This window comes from Chaetura pelagica, unplaced genomic scaffold, assembly GCF_000747805.2.
Source record: "Chaetura pelagica isolate M959 unplaced genomic scaffold, ChaPel_1.0 scaffold15, whole genome shotgun sequence".
NCBI classification, from domain to species: domain Eukaryota; kingdom Metazoa; phylum Chordata; class Aves; order Apodiformes; family Apodidae; genus Chaetura; species Chaetura pelagica.
Window position 1 is genome coordinate 2,993,946 of NW_009953507.1, and position 23,717 is coordinate 3,017,662.

The 23,717-nt window shown below is 37.0% G+C and overlaps 1 protein-coding gene across 1 annotated transcript in view; it reads right to left on the minus strand.

Annotated features, from left to right (window-relative positions):
* Positions 1-23,717, minus strand: part of FAM19A5 (family with sequence similarity 19 (chemokine (C-C motif)-like), member A5) — a 261,499-nt gene that overhangs the window by 125,795 nt on the left and 111,987 nt on the right. Inside the window, exon 2 of the mRNA XM_009999457.1 lies at positions 8,346-8,495. Coding sequence (XP_009997759.1) covers positions 8,346-8,495 — 150 coding nt within the window. The remainder of the gene's footprint in view (positions 1-8,345; positions 8,496-23,717) is intronic.

Here is a 23,717-nt window from a genome sequence, read left to right on the forward strand (position 1 = left end):
GGCTTTAAAATGCCATATCTAGCCATATTATAACATCCCTTGATTCACTTTTATGAAACATTATTTCTCTGTTTATAGTTCTCTGTGCTTAATGAAATTAATTTGGGTTAGTGCGGGAAAGACTCCTTGACTGTTCTGCTTTCACATAGTGCCAAAAGTATCATTGAGCTATAGTTTTCTCCTACTCATTGATGGTAGAGGTTTTTACAAAGGCCCCATCACTCTATTTTCTCTTGCACTGGAGAGAAACACATTGCCCTAACAGAAGCCCACCTTCACACATGAGTAGTTTTGAAAGCTTCTCTTTTCTCCCTCTTATGGGGATAACTAGAACCGAGGATGACAGGCAGAGGGTAATATAAACATGTTATATTTTTCCCTTACACTGCGTCTAATCACTGAAGACAGTGGCTTTTGCAGAAGGCAGTCTGAGCAGCTGATGGCCTGAAGTGTTTACACACATTACATTCAAGCAGAAAACCTACTCTGGTAGGCATCCTGTGTTCTTTTTAATCCCAGAAGAGAGAAAACGAGTAAAACTTTCAGCAAGCAATTCCAATATTGACACTACGTGACCTCTGACATGCCCATCTCATATCACTGTCCACAGAGGGAACTTACAGTGACCAAACTCCTGAATTTAGGAATTTCACGATGACCCGTTGCCTAAAGTAGTGAATCAGACTGCAGTCAGACTGCTGTGGCTGTTGGTAGCACACTGCCACAAGAAATCAAGCACAGGGTACTCTATGCAGTGATGCAGGGCAGACTTCTGCTAATGTATAATATGTTCTTTAGTATTTTGTCCAGTTCAATTTAAGATATCTGTAGTAATTAGGTTTATAGCCACTCCTTCAGAAAATTGTTCCACAATCTAATGTCACATAACCTCCAACCATTTTTCTGTGCTGAAACTGCCATCAGAGCACTCAGATGAAAGAGGATTAGACTACATGGGTGACTGCTTAGTAGCATCAAGGAACTAAAGGAAACAAAGCTGTTAGCACTGATGAACTAATGTGTCCAGTGAAACACCGGGAGGCTGAAGGTGCTGTCTTTCAGATGAAATGTGAAAGCAAGGCATTATGCATTAAAGGCAATTAAAGTTCTCTCAGCACTTTTTGCAACTGTACCAGTATTAACCCCTCGTTCCTGGCCACTTTCCAAATCACATAATTAAATTCTGCTTTCCTAAATATTTCCATGCACTATCATTTAGAAAGACAGCCATCACTTAACCTGAAATGGTGTATTGATGTGAGGTTTAATCTCAAAGGAGGATGCTTATAAGCGAAAAGCAATTCCATTTTGGTCACTTTGCTATAGTTACAAGGTTTAGAAAAGTATTTTATCCCCAATTATATTTTATTTACACTTATCTCAGATCTACTTCTCTTATCTATCCAAAGTGTTTCCTCTCAATCTGTGATGTATAATCCTTCAAAATCTTGTAGAAAACAATCTGTCAATTTGCTACAAAATTATTTAAACCAAATTCTTCTACATCCCTGATTTGTTACTCCATGAATACTCTCAGATCACGGAAGACGACCTATAGATCTATTTACCACCAGGAAACAATTATCTCTACCCAAAAGAGAAAGAAAAAAAACAAAACAACACAAAAACCTCAGTTTGAGAACACATAAATCCATACTGAGCCTGCCTTTCAAGCTGTGATCAGTACTCAGTCTCTGCTACCTGGTTCTGAAGAATGAACTATTAAGTGGAAAACACTAGCATTATGCAAAATCTTGGTTTGCATCTTTATGCTACATCCAGTCATAGAATCATAGAATCTCAAGTTCAAAGTGACCCATAGGAACCACTGAGTTCAACTCCCTGCTCCTCACAGGACTTCCTAAAATTCCAAGAGATGACTAAGAGTGTTATCCAGACACATCTTGAAATGTGGCAGCCTTGGTGCCTTGACCGCTTCCTCGGGAAGCCTGTTCCAGTGGCCAACCACTCTGTCAGTGGCGAAACTTTTCCTAATGTCCAATCTGAACTTCCCTTGATGCAGATTCATTCCTCGTTAACCTTTCACTGGTCCCCAGGGAGAGGAGATCAACATCACCCCCTCCACTGCTGCCTTCAGGAAGTTGTAGACTGCTATGAGGCCATCACTCAGCCTACTCTTCTCCAGACAGAACAAACCAAGTGTCCTGAGCGGCTCATCACAATTCTTTCAGAATCTTGGTTGCTCTCCTCTGGACATAATCAGATGTCCTTCTTCTATTGAAGCTCCAAAAACAGCACATAGTACTTGAGGTGGAAACATAGTAACTTGACTTTAGGTACCAAACTCTTTCTAAGATAATGAAGTCCTTAGCTATTGTTCTTAATGAAAATAATTTAGGATAGTTAATGATCTGTGTGTTACCTTCGTAAGCAGATTTGTGTGTGTGTGTGGTTTGTGTGCATGTGTTTTGTCTGCATGTGTTTTTGTTTGTTTGTTACATATTGTTTGCTTGCTTTTTGTCATGTCTTTGGTTATTTCTGTTGACTATTCAGTCAGAAGGGGAAATCTAACTTACTCCTTATATTCCTTATAGACATATCAGTGTTGCTATTGATGTTGCAGCTACTGATATGTTTGTTTTAGATAGCTCACTTTCTTGGGGTTGAACAGTGACTTTCTTCCCCAGAAACACTTTAGTCTCTAACTGACACTGTGCCTTCATGACCAAAGACAATAAATATATTTTATGCGAGTGCATTTATAGGATTTTACCAAGTTTTTAAAATACCAAGATATTATTTAGGTAAGAATTATTACTCAACTTGATTTGGAATGTTACATGTTGTCCTTAACAATTTGGAGAAGGAAGCAAAGCAACTGCAGTGAAACTCAACTTTCTGTGCGTTTCTAAATTAAAAATTACACACAAGGTGGAATCTGTCATAATGTGCGAGTACCATGCATAGGAAAGGGAAGCTCATGAGTCACAGAAACAATTTTGCTTCCATTGTCAATAACTGAGAAAATCTACAGTTCCGATGGAGTTGTTTAGGGGCAGCTGAATGCAAATAAAGCATTGTACATGCCTGGTGCATCTGTAAGTATAGATGGAATTGTGACTGCATATATGAGAGCTGGGCTGAGGAAAGAGAGAAAGGTCAAGTCATGTTATATGAATATGGTGCTGGTCAATACATAGCTGCTATCCATCCCCCATTGCCTAAGCAAAGGAATATAGTTCAGGGGGTTTTTTGTTGTTTGTTTTGTTGTGTTTTTTTCCTTTTAAAATTATTTCTAGCTAGGAGTAAATAGAAATTATTAATATTCTAAAGTTAAGCATAAGACAAGTACCCAATGGTTATTTAATAAATGAGCATAATACAGTGTTTAGAACACTTCAGATACTTCATTAAAAAAAGACACTATAACACTGCCATCTTAAATACGACCACTAGTTAGAAGTTCTAGGATTGTTTGAAAGCCCTGATTATAAATAAAACCTGCTTTGTTCTTTGGAAATTAAACTCATAACCACAATCAGACTATGCCCAGAAAAATATTAAACCATCACATGCACATTTCTTTCCTATTCTATGTGGCCTCATACCCAGTAGTAATGTTAAGAAATTACAAATTGGGTGTTTCATTTTCAGGGGTTCTAGATATCTCCTAGACAGGTGGTCTTCTATACACAGGGACCATTCAATGAGTTTAATGGTTTAGTGTACCTGAATCTTAAAAAACGTAAGAAGATTCTAAGCTTTTCTGTGATTCCACAACTGAAATGTTAGCATTTACAGTGGGTTTTTTGATACCCAGACTCTTTATCTAAATAGAAAAAAGAAAAACAGAAAATGGATCATATTGTCTTTCAAAGCCCAGGCAACAAGCAAAGTTATATTAGGATAATTTTAGAAAAAATACTAATTACATGAAAAATATTCTCCAGTTTAAAGCAGCGGTCACTCCTTCCAATCTATCAAGAAGAATGCCATGGCAAGCTAAATGCATGTTCTAATCTGTTTAACTTCATAACTACCTAGCAGAACAGCCAATTGTTTTGCTACCACCATAATGTAATTAATCCACTTTGTCCAGGGTCAAACAGAACCATAAAATTGTAGGATGGTTTGGGTCCTCCAACAACCCAGTCAAGGGCAAGGACATCTTTCACTAGACTAGGTTGCTCCAAGCCCCATCCAACCTGGCCTTGAACCTGGCCTTCTCTATTTTTCATGGAACAATCTGTTCCCCCCCATGCATCTCACTGTTCTCACTGTAAAATATTTATTTCTTATTTTAAATCTAAATATACCCTGCTTTAGTTAAAAAACATTACCCCTTGTCCTGTCACTACAGGCCTTCCTATACTGAAAGACAGCAATAAGATCTTCCTGCTGTGTTCTCTTCTTCAAGCTGAATAATCTCAACTCTCTCAGCCTTTCTTCACAGAAGAGGTCTTCCAGCCCTTTGACCATTTTCATGGCCAAACAGTCCCACACCCACCCTAGACTTAAATCTCTCACATTATACAGCATACCACTTCTGGTCCAGCAAAATGTCTATGTGACAGTCTATGTCTATTCAGTCTCCTTTTGATTTCCTATCAATCCCTCTTTGCCTTTTGATTTTACTTGCTTTAAATGGACGTATCTTAAACGCAACAAAAGTAAAATGTGTAATATCTACATGAAAGAGTTGCAAATATCTGCAATAAAATCAGGATAAAATAATAAAATAAAATACTATAAAATAATAAAATATCACCTTTGCAAATGCAGGAAAATATTATAATGCTAAAATTCCTGTTTCTGAAAACCATTATAGACCTCTTTTTTTTCTACCTCCCCAGTATGGTTAAGGTACTTTAGAATGATGAAGATCTCCAGGTATTAGGCAGTGTTGTTTCAAGTGCATGACCTAGGATCCTATTAATGATCCGTTCTGACCCCTACACTTCCCCGTAGACTCCTAGAGATATATAAGAAGAGCAGAGAATTATTGATTGAAACTAATGTGGCTTCCTTGTGGATCCTGAGTTTCTGTGTTACAAAAAAATCAGTCACTGCCAACTGAAAAGCAGGTTAATCATAATGTATGAACAAATTATACCAATTAAAGCTCTATGACAAGTAATATTGCTACAATGCTTGCAAAATAACTATTTTTTTTTTTTAAGATTTTTAAACTAAAAATAAAATACTTTGATTCATAACATAAAATATCTGAACACTTTGAATTCAGTTACCTGAGCTTCAGCTATTCCACTTCTAGGAATTTTGTATACCAGGATCAATGTCCTTTGATTTCTCATAGCACTTTGTAGACATAAAAATAGCCAAAGCTCAAATCCAGAGCAGGATAATATTCTAATCACAGAAATCAGGTAAGCAAATTAAACATTGCCATCCTAATTTTCTTGAGCAATTAAACCACTTCTCTCATACCACTTTTCCTCTCATCATCTGTTTCTATTTTATGGAGAAAATTACTGTTTATTTTCAAGCTATAAATACACATTGGACAAAATTGCTGTAATCTATTTCAACATTTAAATGTTCATCCCACTCTTCTCAGGTTAAAAGATTTGCATTCTATGAAACGCTTCAGCACAAAAAAAGATAATTTTGAATAGATACAATTGTGAAAGTACACAAAATATGGGTAAGCATGGGTGTACACACACTGTTATCAAAGAACTTTTGTCACTTGCTTTAAAACAATTTTAAAGTAGCAAAGGTACTGGATAAAAATAGAGAATAATTACTATCCCTCTCAGACTCCAGCTTAAAAAACTGATGAAGCTTGACTGATACAGAGGGAAACTACTCCAGTGATAAACCAGATGCTAAGTTGAAATATAATATCTTGTCAAATTAATGCAACTGAGGTCATTGCTGTGAAATTTGATCACAAAAAAGGAACTAGGGAATGCTAGCTGTAAATAATAATAATATAACTGAAAGAGCAGGCAAACTACTGTCATTATATCACAAAACCTACAGCCATGAATAAAAATTACATCACAACCAAACATACCAAACATACATTATGACACTGTGGGTCTAGGAATGAAGCAATCAACACTAAATCAAGCTTGAAATCAGGGTGAGTATTGGTGCCATTTTTTAAGATTACATTAGTAATCTGCCATACTTAAAGACTGCTAGAAAAATATAAAGAGTAAATCAGTACTCTCCATCCCACAGTAACATTTCAAGAAAAATATCTGTTCCTCATGCTCTGCTCAGATCAAGTCCTAAACACTGCATTTTCAATTTTTAAGAATTCCAGTTTTATCTAGCTGACATATAGTCTCTTTCATTTCTTAGGCAAATACCGTAGCTGATGTAGCAGTGGAAATCAGAGTGGATTTTGGTAATCAACTCAGGACTTTCTATAAGAGCTACATTGTCGACTGCAATTTCAGATGATGTTTGTAGGTTTAAGAGCCCTTAAATTACTCACTCTTTTTGCTACAACAATTGACACTTGCATTTCAGAGATCCAGGAAACATATAGCTTTAAAAAATGAATTATAATACTAAGACATATAAGTTACTGGGAAGATCTATTTTTCAACTGATGAGCTTCCTACTAGTCTTTCAAATGTGAATATTACATAAAGAACTCTTCATGATTATTCAATATCTAACCACAGATCCTGTCACCCAGTTCTCTGTTTTCATAAAATGGTTATCAAGGACATTGAAAGCAAAAGCAGAATTTTAAATAGCCCTTTCTTGTGACTCCTAAATAACTAAATAACTAATAAAATGCATAAATAAATGCATGTATAATTTTTTTCAAAAAATTAAATTACCTCAAACCCTCCATACTTGGGAACTAAGTTAACATAGCAATTGGAGGAAGAGGTGTAGTCATGTCTTCTTACTGAAATGTACAGCTTTCTAAAGTCTCACCACTGCAGGTGTCTTAAGGTGAGGCAGAAAAGCAATAAGGACCAGAGTGCTACATCTGATTTATCCTAGGTACTTAAAACGAGATTAATTACTCTGAGAAGGTGCATTTTGCTCTCCATTGGGTGAAAAGAAAAACTAGAGTTCACAGATGATGCACAACTCTTACAACTTCACTGTTTTAAAATGGAAAACACATGTTAAGCTGTTTAATTGCTAATAAGTATTTTTGCTAAAGTTACAACTATGAATGACACAATTAAATCATACCTTCTTAAGTAATTAAGCCTTAAGGTCTTACAATAAGGAGGAAAGAAAATAATTACTGGCTGTAGTATCACATTACAAAAGAGACAGCTAAGAAATTGTCTTGCAGAGTACCAAAAACAGTGACAGGAAAATGCAAAAATAGAATGTGCATCATGTTCTGTATTTAGCTTTGTGGATAGGCTCTGAAATCTCCTTTGAGCTGTATTCTTTGATAATGACTGGTAAGACCAAATTGTAAGGCAACATAAGGGTGTTCTCAGTAACATTTTTATTTGAGAACTCAAACCAGTCATTATTCAAAGACAATCTGTGAATTGTTTTATAGTTATATATAAAAGCATCGTTTGTACTATTTTTTAGCTAAGTCTATATCAAAACATGCCATTATGAATAAACTATTTTCAATATGTCCCCAATATTTGTTTTTGTATGAACATTTGCTAATGGCCTTGCACTGGCAGGCTTATCTTGAAGATTGTCCCATTGTTAACATCTTATTTAGCTCTAACACAGAAATTAATTTGTCTCAAAAATTATTTCAAAGTTAAATACTTTCATACCCCCCTGTATGTCAGCAGTTTTCCAGCTGCATGCTACCACTGCATCTCCAGTGAATCCTAAAGAATCATCATTTTAAAGAGAGAGAGAATGCTGGACATGCGAGGGATATTCAGATACTATATTCCAAACAGTATCAGTATTTTCTTCAACAACATTAATTATCACACAGGAACAGTCACATTAGCTTCCTAGGGGCAGAAAACCTTTGGAGCTCTTTTGTAGTGTTGTGTTTGGTGTTTTGTTTTGGTTTTTTTTTTCTAAATGTTGCATGGAATTAAAGATAGGGGAGGAAAGAATGGCATTTCACTGCGTCTCTTATCATCACATGCGAAATATACCAGCACCATGCCCTTAACATTCAACTACACATAAAGCTAAAACAAAAGTTAAAATTCCAATTAAAAAAAAATTAACTGAAATACCTATATGATTTGTCAGTAACACCTTTTTAAGGAATTTTAATGGCATTGCCATTGCTGGTTGGGACACATGAAAATCTCTCTATAGAGTTTTTTGCTTGTTTGTTTGTTTGTTTGGTTTGTTTTTTTTTGTTTGTTTGTTTTTGTTTTTTTTTTTATGAGACACCACTCTTGTATTGGCAGAAACTGATTGAAGAGATGTTTGCTTCTTACCATCAACACAGGCTGGCCTTGCTCTTGTTGTACCGGCAATCTGTCCTTTTTTACATGCACAGCGAGCTGTTTGTCGGGCTATAGTCCTTCGGGGCTGACTGCTATCTCTGTCCAAAGTAACAATCTCACATGTACCTGCAGCCAGTTGACCTGGAAAAAGAACCAGCAACAGGTACCAGAGTCACTAAATGCACTATAGGCAATCTATTACAGCCGAATAGAGTCACAGCCCTCTGTCACAGCAGACATTCCACAACAAATGGGCAGTCAGCTGACGGATATAATAAAAGCAAGATGACATACAATTTTTCTTTGTGGTGGACATGTGAGAACCCTGCAAACTGGTTCTGTCAGAAAATTATTATTGTTCCATAAAAGCCAGAAAGCTGAGGTCACACAGGTTACTTTTACTTATGTCAGCTAAGTAAAGGAACAATCTGCTTTTACAGCAATGAAATTTAACTGGTGTGCTCTTTCTCTACTTTCAGAACTGATAAAATATATGGAAAACAAAAAAACTTTCCCACATGTCCATGAATATGATGAAGTCTTTACTTCTTTGTGCATTGTTTTTGAAAGAAAATATCTTTTGAAGTATCCCATGCTTGACCAGATTGTCAGTCCTCTGGTTCTCATTTCATCTAAAGTGAACAGTAATTCATTCTTTGCTTGCCTCATATTTGAAGTAGATGTTATTTTTTTCTTTTACTAGATTTACTATGTAAGCATCCTGCAAATGAGAGTAAAATGACACTGCCCCATTAGCTTAGTAACATTGCTTGCTTTTATTGACTTCCTCAATAAATGTAGCTTTTCCTGAATAGTAAGGAAATACATACCACATAATTCTGAACTTGGACCATGTTACAAGAGGGGGGGAAAAAATAAATAAAAAATGTATGAGGATTATTAGTCTGAAGTAAATGTTATACATTTAAAATTATGCACTTCCTCTGGTACAACCAATAGTAGGCTACTAGTATACCAAAATACTACCCTTTACAAGCAAGAAAAAGACATTATTGAATTTCTGTGCATAGTAAGAAAAAAACCCCCAGCTATCACTTTGCATCACATATAATTTTCGGATTTTTTGGTACAGTAGTAAACATAATCTCTATTGGATTTTGTCTTCTTAGGCAAACATTTACAACCCTTCAAGTGAATACGTACAAAAATATATCTGCAAAACACAAGATTACTGTATTTTGTTTTCATAAAAAAAATAAAGATTGGAAGAAATGCAATGTTCTCTCTTAAAAAATACAGTTTAAACAATATTCACAGTACATTATTTTTATGCTGTTGCAATACTGAAAAAGAATAACAAAACAAAAAGTAGAAATTTTAAATTTCTATTAACATCAATAATAAAACCCACCAAATTCCCTTGAAACTTAGATGAATGGCTTTAAAATCTGAAAGTGAAATAATATTTCTGTATACTCCATTTTTTTTTCCATTCAGAATATAAGATTACCCAGTATATTCTTCCAGTGACCAGCTTATGATGCCTCTTTACTAAACATCTTTAACTGAAAAAAAGCCAAACCAAGCATATTCTTTTTTCTCCCATTGTTAATATATTTAATTCTGGTTTGCAGATGTATTATTCCCAAGCAACACAGCTGTCTAAGCAGATCATGTAAAAAAGACATAATCAGAGGTGTATTTAGATCTTGACCCCTTAGTCACTTGAACATCATGATTATGGTCCAGAACTGTGAAAAAAATTTGAAGAGAAACCCAAGAAAAAGTGGAAAGAATAAATATGATATGTGTAAGTGTCCCTGAGAGTATGAGTTTCCACATTCTCCACTACCTGTAAGCCTTCACAGTAATGTTACTTTCATTAAAAGGCATGGTAAATCACATAATCTAGAAGACTCATTACATAAAACCACGTCTGAGGAAAGAAACCAGTTTTACAGCACAGTGAAGGTGAATAAGGACTATACTCAGAAAAAAAAAAAAATAAAAAAATTAAGCTTTATGTCAAGATAATCTGTGAAAGCAAAAAAAGCTTTCCAGGGTATGCACGTACTGGCTACTGCTAAGGTATCCTACAGATAATCTTTCCTGGTTTTGGAGCTGTCCAGTTTTAGTTCTGCATAGGTTCATTTTGAGTTTATTTTGTTTCTATGATTGCTTTCAGCTGTTCGTTTTGTTTAGAAATTATAATTTCTTCCAGGTATCTTGACTTTATTTTTTTATATGACCTCCAAAAACCGAGATACCTGAATGAGAGTGCTTGCTGTATAAATACAATGTCATAGAATCACAGAATCATAGAATCATAGAATCATAGAATCTTAGGGGCTGGAAGGGACCTCGAGAGATCATCTAGTCCAACCCCCTTGCCAGAGCAGGGTCACCTAGAGTACATCACACAGGAACTCATCCAGGTGGGTTTTGAATGTCTCCAGTGAAGGAGACTCCACAACCTCCCTGGGCAGTCTGTTCCAGGGCTCTGTCACTCTTACAGTAAAAAATTTTTTTCGGATATTCACCTTGAACCTCCTATGCTCCAATTTACACCCATTACCCCTTGTCCTATCACTGGTCATCACTGAGAAAAGCCTAACTCCATCCCCCTGACACTCACCCCTTACATATTTGTAAACATTGATGAGGTCACCCCTCAGTCTCCTTTTCTCCAAGCTAAAGAGACCCAGCTCCCTCAGCCTTTCCTCATAAGGAAGATGTTCCACTCCCTTAATCATCTTTGTAGCTCTGCACTGGACTCTTTCAAGCAGTTCCCTGTCCTTCTTGAACTGAGGGGCCCAGAACTGGACACAATACTCCAGATGTGGCCTCACCAATGCAGAATAGAGGGGGAGGAGAACCTCTCTTGACCTACTAACCACACCCTTTCTAATGCATCCCAGGATGCCATTGGCCTTCTTGGCCACAAGGGCACATTGCTGGCTCATGGTCATCCTCCTGTCTACCAGGACCCCCAGGTCTCTTTCACCTACACTACTCTCCAGCAGTTCAGCCCCCAACCTGTACTGGGACATGGTGTTGTTCTTCCCCAAATGTAAAACTCTGCACTTCCCCTTGTTGAATTTCATCATGTTTCTCCCCGCCCAACTCTCCAACCTATCTAAGTCTCTCTGAATGGCAGCACAGCCTTCTGGTGTGTCAGCCACTCCTCCCAGCTTAGTGTCATCAGCAAACTTGCTGAGGGTACATTCTATACCCTCATCCAGGTCGTTGATGAAGATGTTGAACAACACCGGTCCCAGCACCGACCCTTGTGGGACTCCACTAGTAACACACCTCCAACCAGATTCTACCCCATTGACTACAACTCTCTGACTCCTTCCTTTCAACCAGTTCCTAATCCACCTCACTTCCTGGTCACCAAACCCATACCTGATCAACTTATCCACAAGGATGCTGTGGGAGACGGTGTCAAATGCTTTACTGAAATCAAGATAAACCACATCTACCGCTCTACCATCATCTATCCACCTAGTAATTTCCTCATAGAAGGCTATGAGGTTAGTCAAACATGATTTACCCTTGATAAAACCATGTTGACTGCTCTTGATGACCCCCATGTCCTTGATGTGCCTGGAGATAGTGACAAGAACAAGTTGTTCCATCACCTTTCCAGGGATGGAGGTGAGGCTGACCGGTCTATAGTTACCCGGGTCCTCCTTCTTGCCCTTCTTGTAGACTGGAGTGACATTTGCTATCCTCCAGTCCTCAGGCACCTCACCTGTTGCCCATGATTTACTGAAGATGATGGAGAGTGGCCTAGCAATGACCTCCGCCAGCTCCCTCAGCACCCTTGGGTGCATTCCATCTGGACCCATTGATTTATGGATGTCCAGATTACTCAACTGATCCCTAACCCAATCCTCATCTACCATGTCAAACTCTTCCTCTATCTTGACTTCTTCTGGGGCTATATGAATCTGGGGCTCATAGGGAGACCCTGCAGGAGTGAAGACAGAGGCAAAGAAGGCATTCAGCACCTCTGCCTTCTTTATATCCTCTGTCACCAGGGCTCCCACCTCATTCCTCAATGGGCCAATATTGCCTCTATTGCTAGTTTTGCTAGCTATGTACTTGAAAAAGCCCTTTCTATTATCCTTAACCTGACTTGCAAGGTTAAGTTCCAAGGAGGCCTTAGCTTTCCTAATTGCCTCCCTACATCCTCTGACAACAGTCCTATATTCCTCCCAAGTGACCAGCCCCTCCTTCCATGATCTATAGATTTTCCTTTTCCACTTAAGTTTGCCCAGTAGTTCCTTCTTTAACCATGCAGGTCTCCTAGCACCCTTACTAGATTTCCTAACCATTGGGACACTCTGATCCTGTGCTTGCAAGAAGTGGTCCTTGAATGTTGACCAGCTATCTTGAGCTCCTTTATTTTCTAGCACCCTGTCCCATGGGATTTCCCTTAATAGATGATTGAGGAGACCAAAGTTTGCCCTGTGGAAGTCCAGGGTTCTGGTCCTGCTGGGTATTTTGTTCCTTCCACACAGGATATGTACTCATATAAAATCTGTTTTGTTGTGATTACATCAGCTCAGTTAAGATTTTATTAGCATTTAAATTCTATCACCATGCCTTACAAATTAGGTAGTTAATATTGTACAAACAAGGCAAACAAATAATTATCTTACTGTATTGCTTAATAATCTACCTGGTCTTCTGACATTTTTCAAAAAGAATTTTCAGCTTCAGTACAATACATTTTTTTTCTACTATGTTCTTGTTTGTTACACAGTTGTCAGGCTTTTCACTCTCAGTCTATCCTTCTTTCTCTCTTTCTTTACCTTTCTTCTTTTAGATTCTGTAGTATTGCTACATTAAAAGAGAAAGCAAGGAGACTTGCTATTAAGGGGAAGAAATTCAAAGTAGAGTGAAAAGTCATAGCAGTACTGTGAATAATTAGAATGCAATGATTCTTTGAAATATAAATATGTGTAATTTTGTAGGAGTGTAAAATGGTTTGGTTTTTTTGTCCCTTGTTTTTTCTTTCTGGGTTTCAGTGTTTAGGAGTAAGGTAGGACAGGTAACAGCTTCTGTTGTTCAAATTTAAAAAAATGGAAGAGAATATTTCAGATTATCCCATATTTTGTTTTATTTTTATTTTTCTATTATAACCACTTATTTATTTGTTTATTTGTTTTATCTAAATGTTGCATTTTAAAATGCTTTTAAATTCCCTCTTTCAGAGGTTTACCCCCCCTTCACATCTAGTTTAAAGCTCTGTCAATGAGCCCTGCCAAGTCCTGCCCCAAAAGCCTCTTCCCCCTCTGGGACAGGTGCATCCCACCTGCCACCATCAGGCCAGGTGCCTCATACAGCATCCCATGATCAAAAAAACCGAAACCCTGTCTATGGCACCAATCTCTTAGCCATTCGTTAACCTGTAAACTCTTCCTATATATCTCCCTATCCATTCTTGCAGGAGGGATGGAGGCAAACACTACTTGCGCTCCAGACACCCTAACTAGCTGTCCCAGGGCCCTGAAGTCTCTCTTCATTGCCCTCACATTTCTTGTAATAATTTCATCACTGCCAACCTGAAAAATCAGCAGCGGGTAGTAATCGGAAGAATCCACAAGATTAGGGAGTTTCCTTTTAACATCCCTAATCCGAGCCCCAGGGAGGCAACAGACCTCCCTGTGAGATGGGTCCGGTCGACAAATGGGCCCTTCTGTTCTCCTCAGAAGTCACCCACCACAATTACTCTCCTTTCCTTCTTGATTGAAGAAGTCCTAAGGACTCGGGGTGACTGACGAGTCCTAGGTACTTCACTAGGTAAGTTTACCCCTCCAACTTCATTTTCCTGTCCCTGAATTTCCAAAGCCTCGTATCTATTCTTCAATGGCAACTGAGAGGGTGGAAGGAACCATGATTAGTTCTTCTCCCTGTGAGACTTTCACAGAAGTCTGTAGGACTCTGTGAGTTTTGGTACACATTTAGCAAATGGCACAGGAAATATCTCAAGGTAAAACTATGATTGATTGATCTATTTTAAGTTTTTTAGTATTTATATTCTTGAAAGAAATGAGATAGTTATGGAAAAGTTTAAAAGTAAATGTTTTTGTTGTTGGTTTTTTTTTGTTGTTTTTTTAAAAATATGCATTACTAACAGTCCTTTGTCAACTATATTCTGTTGCTGAAAGAACAAAGGCTTTGAAAAATCTTTGTTGTCTGTCATAGGCAAAACCCTCAAATAAGAAATATTTTCATATTATATGGAGTTCATCTAGGATAATATTTTAGTTTTCTGTGAAGGAAAATATTTCTGTTCTCTAACAGAAAATAAAATCTGCCTAATCTGCATTGATTATAGCAAGCAAGTTATAGACATTATGAATTTTTAATGTATGCATGCCAAGAAGCGAAAGACTTTCCTATAAATTCATTTAAAGAAATAAAATAGTATTACAAACTCATGGGATCTGTGGGTACAATGAAAATAAAACTTGATCGAAATAAATGCGTCTTTCCAGGCTTTTAGATTTCATGCTCATCCAGAAAATCTACTTCTGAATTTGACATGCAGGCTTATATGATAGTTTCAGTGAACAATTTTCCATGTGTCACTAATTTGATGCCTAGCAACACAAGCTTTTCGAGTTTAAAATGCATTGAGTTAAATGTTATTAAAAATCTTGGCTAGATTCAGATATTCTTTGTCAGTGAACACAATGCAAGAGTTGTTTCAAAATCGGAGCATAGGAATACATTCAGTAGTTTTCTATTACAATATTGAAGTCTTTCACACAACAGAGCCATGCCAACTCCTGAGCAGGGCTGCATATCAACAACTCCTACTGAAATAAGACAGAACTGAAGCAGTTAGTGTCACTTATGAACTGCAGTTTGAAACTAACTTGAATAACAAATAAGTAAACATATTTAATTTATATATTTATTAAATATGCATTTAAGTTAAATCTGATTATTTTTTTTTTTTATGTTATATACCCTTCTTCAAAGAAAATGTCCTGGAAGGAGATGTCTTGCACTGAAATTCATCCAATTTCAGACAGTCATACTACCTTTTATTTTTCAATTTTATTTCAGAATGGGAGAGATTGTGGCAATGAATTGGTTTGCCCTGAAGAACTACACAACTACACTCATTTTTAAACTACAATAACAAAATGCATGGAAATCCAACTAGTATAAAACAAGAAAGCTTCCAACAAAGCTTCTGAAAAAATATATTTTTATCTAAAGTAACAGACAAGATTGGCTCAGCTTCTCTAACTTATTATGGGAAAAAACCTGTTTAAATGAATCAGCACAATGTCAGAATAACTATTAAATAAGAACATTGTTTCAACCTTAATTTATGTGATAGAGAAGCATTTAAAATTTTCCATAGAATATAGCCTTGGAAATACACTATTTCCCTTTTCTGTTGCTAGTCACTGACATTGAAAATATTTCTTTCCAAGATGCTTCATATACCATGTAGGACCTCGTATCTTTCTATTGAAACAAACATTGTGGCTGTTTAAGCAACAGACTACACAAAACAATTCTAACTTGCCAGTTAGTTAACCTATTTAAAAGACTTTAAAATACTACAGTTTTTTTTCATGAGGACATGATCACACTGCCAGCAAAAAAAAAGACAGGACCTATCTGAAACGAAAAGGAATTAATTTGGATAATCCTAATTCATAAGTGTAACTCTTAGGTGCCCAATAATCTAAAAAGCAGCAGAACAATTTTTTCAAAACTTTCTATTGATTTACTTCATTACCAGTTAAGAGCTATTTGGCTGGACTCAGCCCTGCCGTGTGACTTCCTATAGCTTCTGAATCTGAGTGATTCTGAATTTTAATGGTACAAAATAAGATAATTTCTCTCAAAGGACATGTTTTTGGTGCTCATTTATGAAAGAAAATTCACTGTAGTACCCAGTTAATAAAACTTATGAACAACAAGAAAAAAACATGATGAATGACTTCTCCTTTTCAGAGTCAACTTGAGTTTTTTCTGAGTTCCACTGCAATGACATAGTACATCATGTCCCTTTAGCAATTACTAATCTTACTGCAATTTTCAGACTACCACTTTGCCATCTCAAGCACACAAACAGCACCGACATTAGACGGATAGGAAAATAGCTTTCAGCCCTTGCATTCTGAAATAAGCAGTAAATTTTAATTAAGATATATCTTACACATCTAAATAGTTGCACAGGGAAAAAATAGAATTTTTAAAGATTCAAGATACATTCAGGAGCCATTTTAAGATTTTTGTTTTTCCCAGATAAGACTAATGCCCTTACATTGCACCTGATACTGCTATTGTATATAATTGCTTAGTATTTTGTTGTCCAATCATAAATAATTTCTCTCATATTCCATTATTGAAAACATAATGGAACAAAAAATAAGTGCAAACCCAAAGTTCAGTAAAAATAAACATCAAGATTTAAGTTTCTGATGGCAATAACCAAACAGAATACGTAGAAAAGGGAATTGCAAACCAGAAAAGGATTGAAAAATAAAGCCAAGTTTGTATACATAAATATGGAAGCAAGGCTTTTATACGTTTGAGAACATGGCAGTCATTTTCCAAATTAATAGAATCATGGGTCAAAACCAAGTCAGGCCCACCAGATGGTCTAGCCTGGCCTCAGCCCATCCCCAGGGAGTTGACTGGGGTTGCCCTGGTGCCTCCCTGGCTTCCAGACCCTGCTTTATGGGGAGGATCTGTCTGATTACAGCATGGAGACTGGAAACCCATCAAGCTGCAGCACCAGGAGACCCAGTGAGCCTTGCACTGCTCATATCAGTGACAGAGATCAAAGTTTCCACCACTGAGAAAGTTCTTTAATGTATATGAATATAAAAATAAACTAAACGAGTACCATTAATATTGATTTCATTAACATTATAAAAATATTCCCTATGCCTAGTAATTTTGGGGGTTTTCTATTGAGTTTGCATGTCTCTTTTTGGATACTGACCTAAAACCAGACCTTACATACAAGGAAATCACAAAACCGATGCTACCAAAAGTAAGTGGAAATCACAAGGTGTTTAAGTCCTTTCTCTTTCTGCATCCATGTAACTCAGTGTGAATTGCAAATCTCAGCTGTACAGAGCTGCACCAAGGAAGGCCTTCAGCTCCAAGGAGCTCCTGTTCATTCCTCCATGCAGGCTTAGTTAAGTGTTTCTGGAGACCTCGATTGATTACAAAAAGAAAATAATTGCATTAATTCAGGATTAAACGAAGTTTCGCTTATTTGCGTAAGAGTAGAAAGTTGCTGACACTCTATTACTTTTCTCAAAATAAAACTTAAAAAAAAAAAAAAAAGGGAAAAAGAAAAAGAAAGAAGAAAAAAACCCTAAAATACCCTTCCTTGTCTTCACCAGCCTCTACATGTAAATAAAACCCAGTCTGTTTATAAAACAAACAGAATAGCCATAGGGGGAAAAATGTTCTTGGAGAGATGCTGATATTTCTCTTGAGAAAGACAGGAATAAAAAGCACAGGTTTGTCTAAAAAGCTACTGACATTTGTTGGAGCCAGAAGCTGTATGTCAGGAAGGAACAAGTCTGTTGTGTTAGCAAAATATGTCACTGCAGGGAGCATGAAATCAGTTTGAAGGAACATGCAGATAAAGCGATATATCAGAAGTAGATAGAATGTAGCAGCACAAGTAAACAGTGTTTTTAAATTATTGTTGTTGTTTTGTTTTTTTCTTTTCTACAATCAAACTGTTTGTTATTCTAGAAAGACTTGATTTTTGTTCTAGAATGACTTGAAAATTATTTACATATGTAACACAGGCTTTAAAGTCATCGTGCAAGCTCACTCCCTACTTGGTATAAGGATCTGATAGATCTGATTAGAAAGGGTGTGGTTAGTCAGTCAAGAGAGGGTCTCCTCCCCCTCTATTCTGCATTGGTGAGGCCGCATCTGGAGTATTGTGTCCAGTTCTGGGCCCCTCAGTTCAAGAAGGACAGGGAAGTGCTTGAAAGAGTCCAGCGCAGAGCTACTAAGATGATTAAGGGAAATCTCCCTGATGAGGAAAGGCTGAGGGAGCTGGGGCTCTTTAGCTTGGAGAAAAGGAGACTGAAGGGTGACCTCATCAATGTTTACAAATATGTAAGGGGTGAGTGTCAGGGAGATGGAGTTAGGCTTTTCTCAGTGATGACCAGTGACAGGACAAGGGGTAATGGGTGCAAATTGGAGCATAGGAGGTTCAAGGTGAATATCCAACATTTTTTGTTTCCTGTGAGAGTGACAAAGCACTGGAACAGGCTGCCCAGGGAGGTTTTGAAGTCTCCTTCACTGGAGACATTCAAAACCCACCTGGATGCCTTCTTGTGTGATGTACTCTAGGTGACCTTGGTCTGCCAGGGGGGTTGGACTAGATGATCTTTTGAGGTCCCTTCCAACCCCTATGATTCTATGATCTGCACTGCAAGATCCTGGCTTCAACACCAGATTTGGGGTAAAATTTGATCAGAAATATTACCCTCAAGTTTCTAATTACCATCTGCAAGGAAATAAGTTATATCCTATGCAACAAGAACTGTGTCATTACTCTGTGCCTTTGGCAGGTTTGAAAATCTGGAGGACAAAGTATGCTGCTGAAAAAAACTGCTACCTAACAATATCCAGCCTCGTTAGCATGTCATATGCTAACTCATACCTATAAATGAACAAAAAATTCAAATAATGAAGAATTTCTGTCATTTTTGTAGGACAAATGTGATCACACCAAATCATCCACTGTACTCTTATCAGGCCTAAACTATTTCTTTAAAATAAGCCTCTTTATTTTGACTCTTGCCTGTAACACTACTCTTTCTGCAAAAGCCACAAAAATACCTTTTTCTTTTTCTTTTTTTTCTAGTGAGGACACTGTGAAGCACTTTGGTTTTTGGTAATGTAGATTGTAGAATTACCCTGAAATCATTAGATAACAGAGAAAGTGTTCTAGTAGCTACTGTCATTATTATGTCATTTTTTTTCCTGGAAAGAATCCATAAACTTTCTCCATACAAAATATAGTGTCTCAAGACGTACTCTGTGGTACTGCACTTACAGAGAGCATATAGGTGCAACAGCTCACACATAAAAACAGTGAAATATAAACTTATCTCAGTAACACTGTAAAACTAAACAATGAAAACTGTTTTTAAATGTCTTACTACATCTGAGAATTAATAATACACTGAATATTATCTGACATTAATTAGAAGCATTATGAAGCAACCCAAATGAAGGTTTGATGCTGAGAATCTTCAGCAAACAAAGGATCCTCAGGCCTAAGGCTTCAACAGGCAGAATTTGCGCCTTATTGAAGTGCCTCTCTCTGCAGTGACTTTAAAGGAAGTTTATGGTGGATAGGTTCATTTAATCTGGATGCTAGCACGAATTCTCAAATCAAGCACATCATAAGGACCAGAACAGAATAGCACGTATCTTTTGCATCTGCTCTTTCTTTTTGCTTGGCTCTCAGAGCTCCATTTCTGAGCGCACAAGAACAGTGTAAAGTTCCCCATTGGCACCTGCCTCTTTTTGTTAACTGCATGGAGCAATGAAGTCCCTCATTTAGGTGTTATGCCGAGCACACAGATATGTTTAGCACACCAGTCTCACTATTGCAGGTACATCACCAGGATTTTAGACAACAGCTTTGTCTTAAAAATGAAAAGACACAGATGTATTCTATATTGTATATATTTGTATTATGTAATGCTAAATAAATATATCATTTCTGTCAGACTAATACCGAACTTTAGCACCAACCAGAGCAAGTGAACTTGACAGGCTCTTTAACTGATGGATTCAAGTGATGGCTTTCATTTTAAAGGTTTGTCTGGGAACTGCACTTTATGCAAGTGTGACAGAGAAGCAGAAGTATGCTGGCTATTATTCTCAGCTGTTCTACAGACTTGGAGGAGTCATTTTCTATCTGGGCCAGCTTCACTGCTGCATTTTCCATTTTTATCTGTTCTGCTCAAAATGACTTACGAAACAGGTGCAGGCTGAAACTTTAAGTTTTCATGATGAAATCCATGATTTTTATACCCTCATTTCTAGTGTTCAAGAAGATAACCATTTATGGGATAAGATTCTCTTCTGCACAGCTCAAAGGAGGGTCATTGTAAAAGAGGTTTTAAGTTGCTCCCATATTTCCAAGGCTGCACAAAGACAGTTTATGAACAATAAGTAGTCATCCCACTCACCTTTACAAATCAGTAAAGAGCTCAAGATTAGAGACATACACAATACCTGTCCCTGTGTCCCATTCATTAGGAACCATGTCTTCCATTTACACAAGTGAGTGTTCAATCACTTAACACTCACAAAATCTATTATTTCACCTCTACACTACATAGAGGGGCTTATGCTCAAAGAAGATACGTCATGTGCTCTTCCAGCAGATGTAGAATTAATTATCAAGATCCTGAATAGCTTAAAAAAATTTAAGTGTACAAATCCATTCTGTGCTAGACTTAGCAGCTGTAAAATAGACACAAACAAAACTACGACAGAAAAAAAAAAAACAACTTCAAGGTTCATGCCATAGAAGGTAATGTTAGAAAGTCCTTGCTCTGATGACCTTTTAAAAACTTTAAATTAAACTTTATTATTATTATTCCCTCTATAACAAGGTCCATCTTTTAATGTACTGCTTATCAGTTTTACTAGCTAATAAAAAGTTAAAGTATGCTATCAATTTCCCAATGAATGTCTAATAAATAATACTTCCTTGGATCAAGGTATTTAATAAAAAAGAACAAAAATTAGGCCTGTCACTGTTTTACTCAGCATTTTTATGAACTAAGTTTACTACTCCTCATGGTGTGCCACCCTGAAATATGCCTCCTAAGACATAGAAAAGCATGTAGTTAACCTTTTTTTCTAAATACAAAAAATGCATACGTATATAAACACACACATATATGCATACACATATACTTCACAGAAGGATGTGTTGTACTATATAAGCTTGAAGGTGAAGATGATTTGGAATGTATTGTTTCTCATATTGATCATCAGATATAAGCTACTTGCCAAGATCCTTCACAATAGCTATTATATTAATACCACAGAGTAAGTCTGCACTTCATGACACTGTTTTCAATGGATTAAATATTTTTCCTTTACAAAATGAAACTTTTAGTCCAACCCAGAGACAAGTTTCAAAGTAGAAACTTCCGGTGCAAGGAAAATTCCCACTATTTTCTAAGGGATTGTCATATGTAAAAAAAAGTCGGGTCTGAGTCTGTCGTTGTCTATGCTTTGGATTGTTTTTTCTCACATACTTATAGGAACTTTAACACTACAAAATTAACTGTCATAAATATTCCAGTGTTCTGGCTGTGTCTGGTGGATGGCACTAAATTACCCTTTCAGATATATTAAGTTATCATAAACCATCATAAACTATATTCTATCTTTCATTAGCTAAGTCTCTCAGCAGAAAAGCTAAGAGGATGTGACATTTGGTCAGCTGCAGAGGTCACACGGAAGCAGCACTGACCAGTTCTCTGGTGCAGAGGACAACATGAAGGCTGTTAAGTTAAAGAGCACTGAGCATAAGTGCTGCTCCTTATCCAGAGGAACTGCAGAACTGTTAACATTATGGAGAAACATTAACATTTTCTGACTTCCTTTTGGTGAATATACTGAAGTTGTCTAGGTCAGTGATACCAATACTGTGTTTCTGTGGTAATGGTATGTAGGCAGAAGAAAGTATAAAATTCATGGGCAGGAGAATGATCCCACAGGGATAAGTAAAAAAGCAGCCAAGAGAGATTTATTGAAAGAATGTTTGCACTCACCAGATGTAATAAAACTTGATGGATATCAAGCAATTCATGTAGATATATGAGGTATACACAGTCATGTTGACTCCTTATGGCCTGCACTTCTTATTTTAATTTTTCAAATGGCAATATAACAGCTTGAAAAAAACCTAAGGATAATCTGATAGGAATCGGAACAGAAAAGCTAGCAATAAATATTTAATTAAAAAAGGGCTTCTGAAAGGCCATGTAACCTTTAGTTTAAATGCTTCAAATCCAAACCGTATTAGGTTCAAACAAAATAAAGATATTTTAATTAGGTATAGATAATCTGAATTTATACAGCAGCCATTAAAGGTGGAATCATTACGACAATTAGATAAATAAAATAATTCTGACCAAAGATGGGGAAGTGTATCTCTGTAGAAAATAGGCCAGCACAAGTGTGTATTACCTAATGGGCATCTAAGGGAAGTGAACTGAATGATTAATCACAGCTGTAACTACAGATCACATTATTTGTGTGTTTGTCAATGCACACACGTGTATTCTGGTCTCACGCCAGGGAGGATAACAGCACAGGGAGACAGTAATTTTGCAATAAAAAGAACATCACTCAACCTCATTGCAAGAGAATCGGGAGCCTGGTTACATACAGAAAGCAGTGATTGTGTTACTGTCATTAAGAGGAAGGAATTTATGAAGTAACAATTATACTATCTTAGTTCAAAGCACAATTGGCAATCAAAATACTATGATTCTGTTTCTGATCTTGCCATATATCTTCTGTACTGGCTAACACTTTTGCTCTTGTTAACAGGAAGATACAGCACTATTTTCAGTGAAACTACACCACCATCAAACTCATAGAAGTCCAGAGCTGAAGCCATGAGAACTGTATTTTTAATCCAAATTCAGTTCTTCTAATCTGCTGAAACCTAATGAATTATAAGAACTACAATCCCTCACCAGTCTTAAGTTAAACTATCTGTACACTTTCTGTAAAACATGACTCTGCAAAATGACTAATCCTGCTCCCAATAAAATCAATTGAAGTTTTACTACTAATTTCACAGTCACCATATTCAACAGAATAATAAGAAACTCTCCACAGTCCCAGCACCAACCCTTTAGCAAATTTGTGTAGCACGTTAAAAAACTGTTACTCTGCCCAAGGACATTTGTCAAATGAATTCTTCTCCAAGTGAAAGCTCTATTTTAAGAATCATTCACTTTGGATGACTCTGTACATACCACAAGTCATGGTAGCAGCTCTGAACAAAGGTGCTCTGGGATCAGGAAGCATAGCGAAAGGGATACTCCTTCCATGTTGCACTCAGCTATGCACTGCCAAGTGAGACCACTCTATGGTCTCTCTTACCTTCTTTTTCTTTACTAGATTACCTCGTCACCCCTTCCAACCTAAATCATTCTATGAAGATGACCAGAGGGCTGGAGCACCTCTCCTATGAAGACAGGATGAGAGAGTTGGCATTGTTCAACCTAGAGAAGGGAAGGCTCTAGGGAAACCCTATAATAGCCTTCTAGTACCTGAAGGGGCTACAGGAAAGCTGGGGAGGGACATTTTACAAGGGCTTGTAGTGAT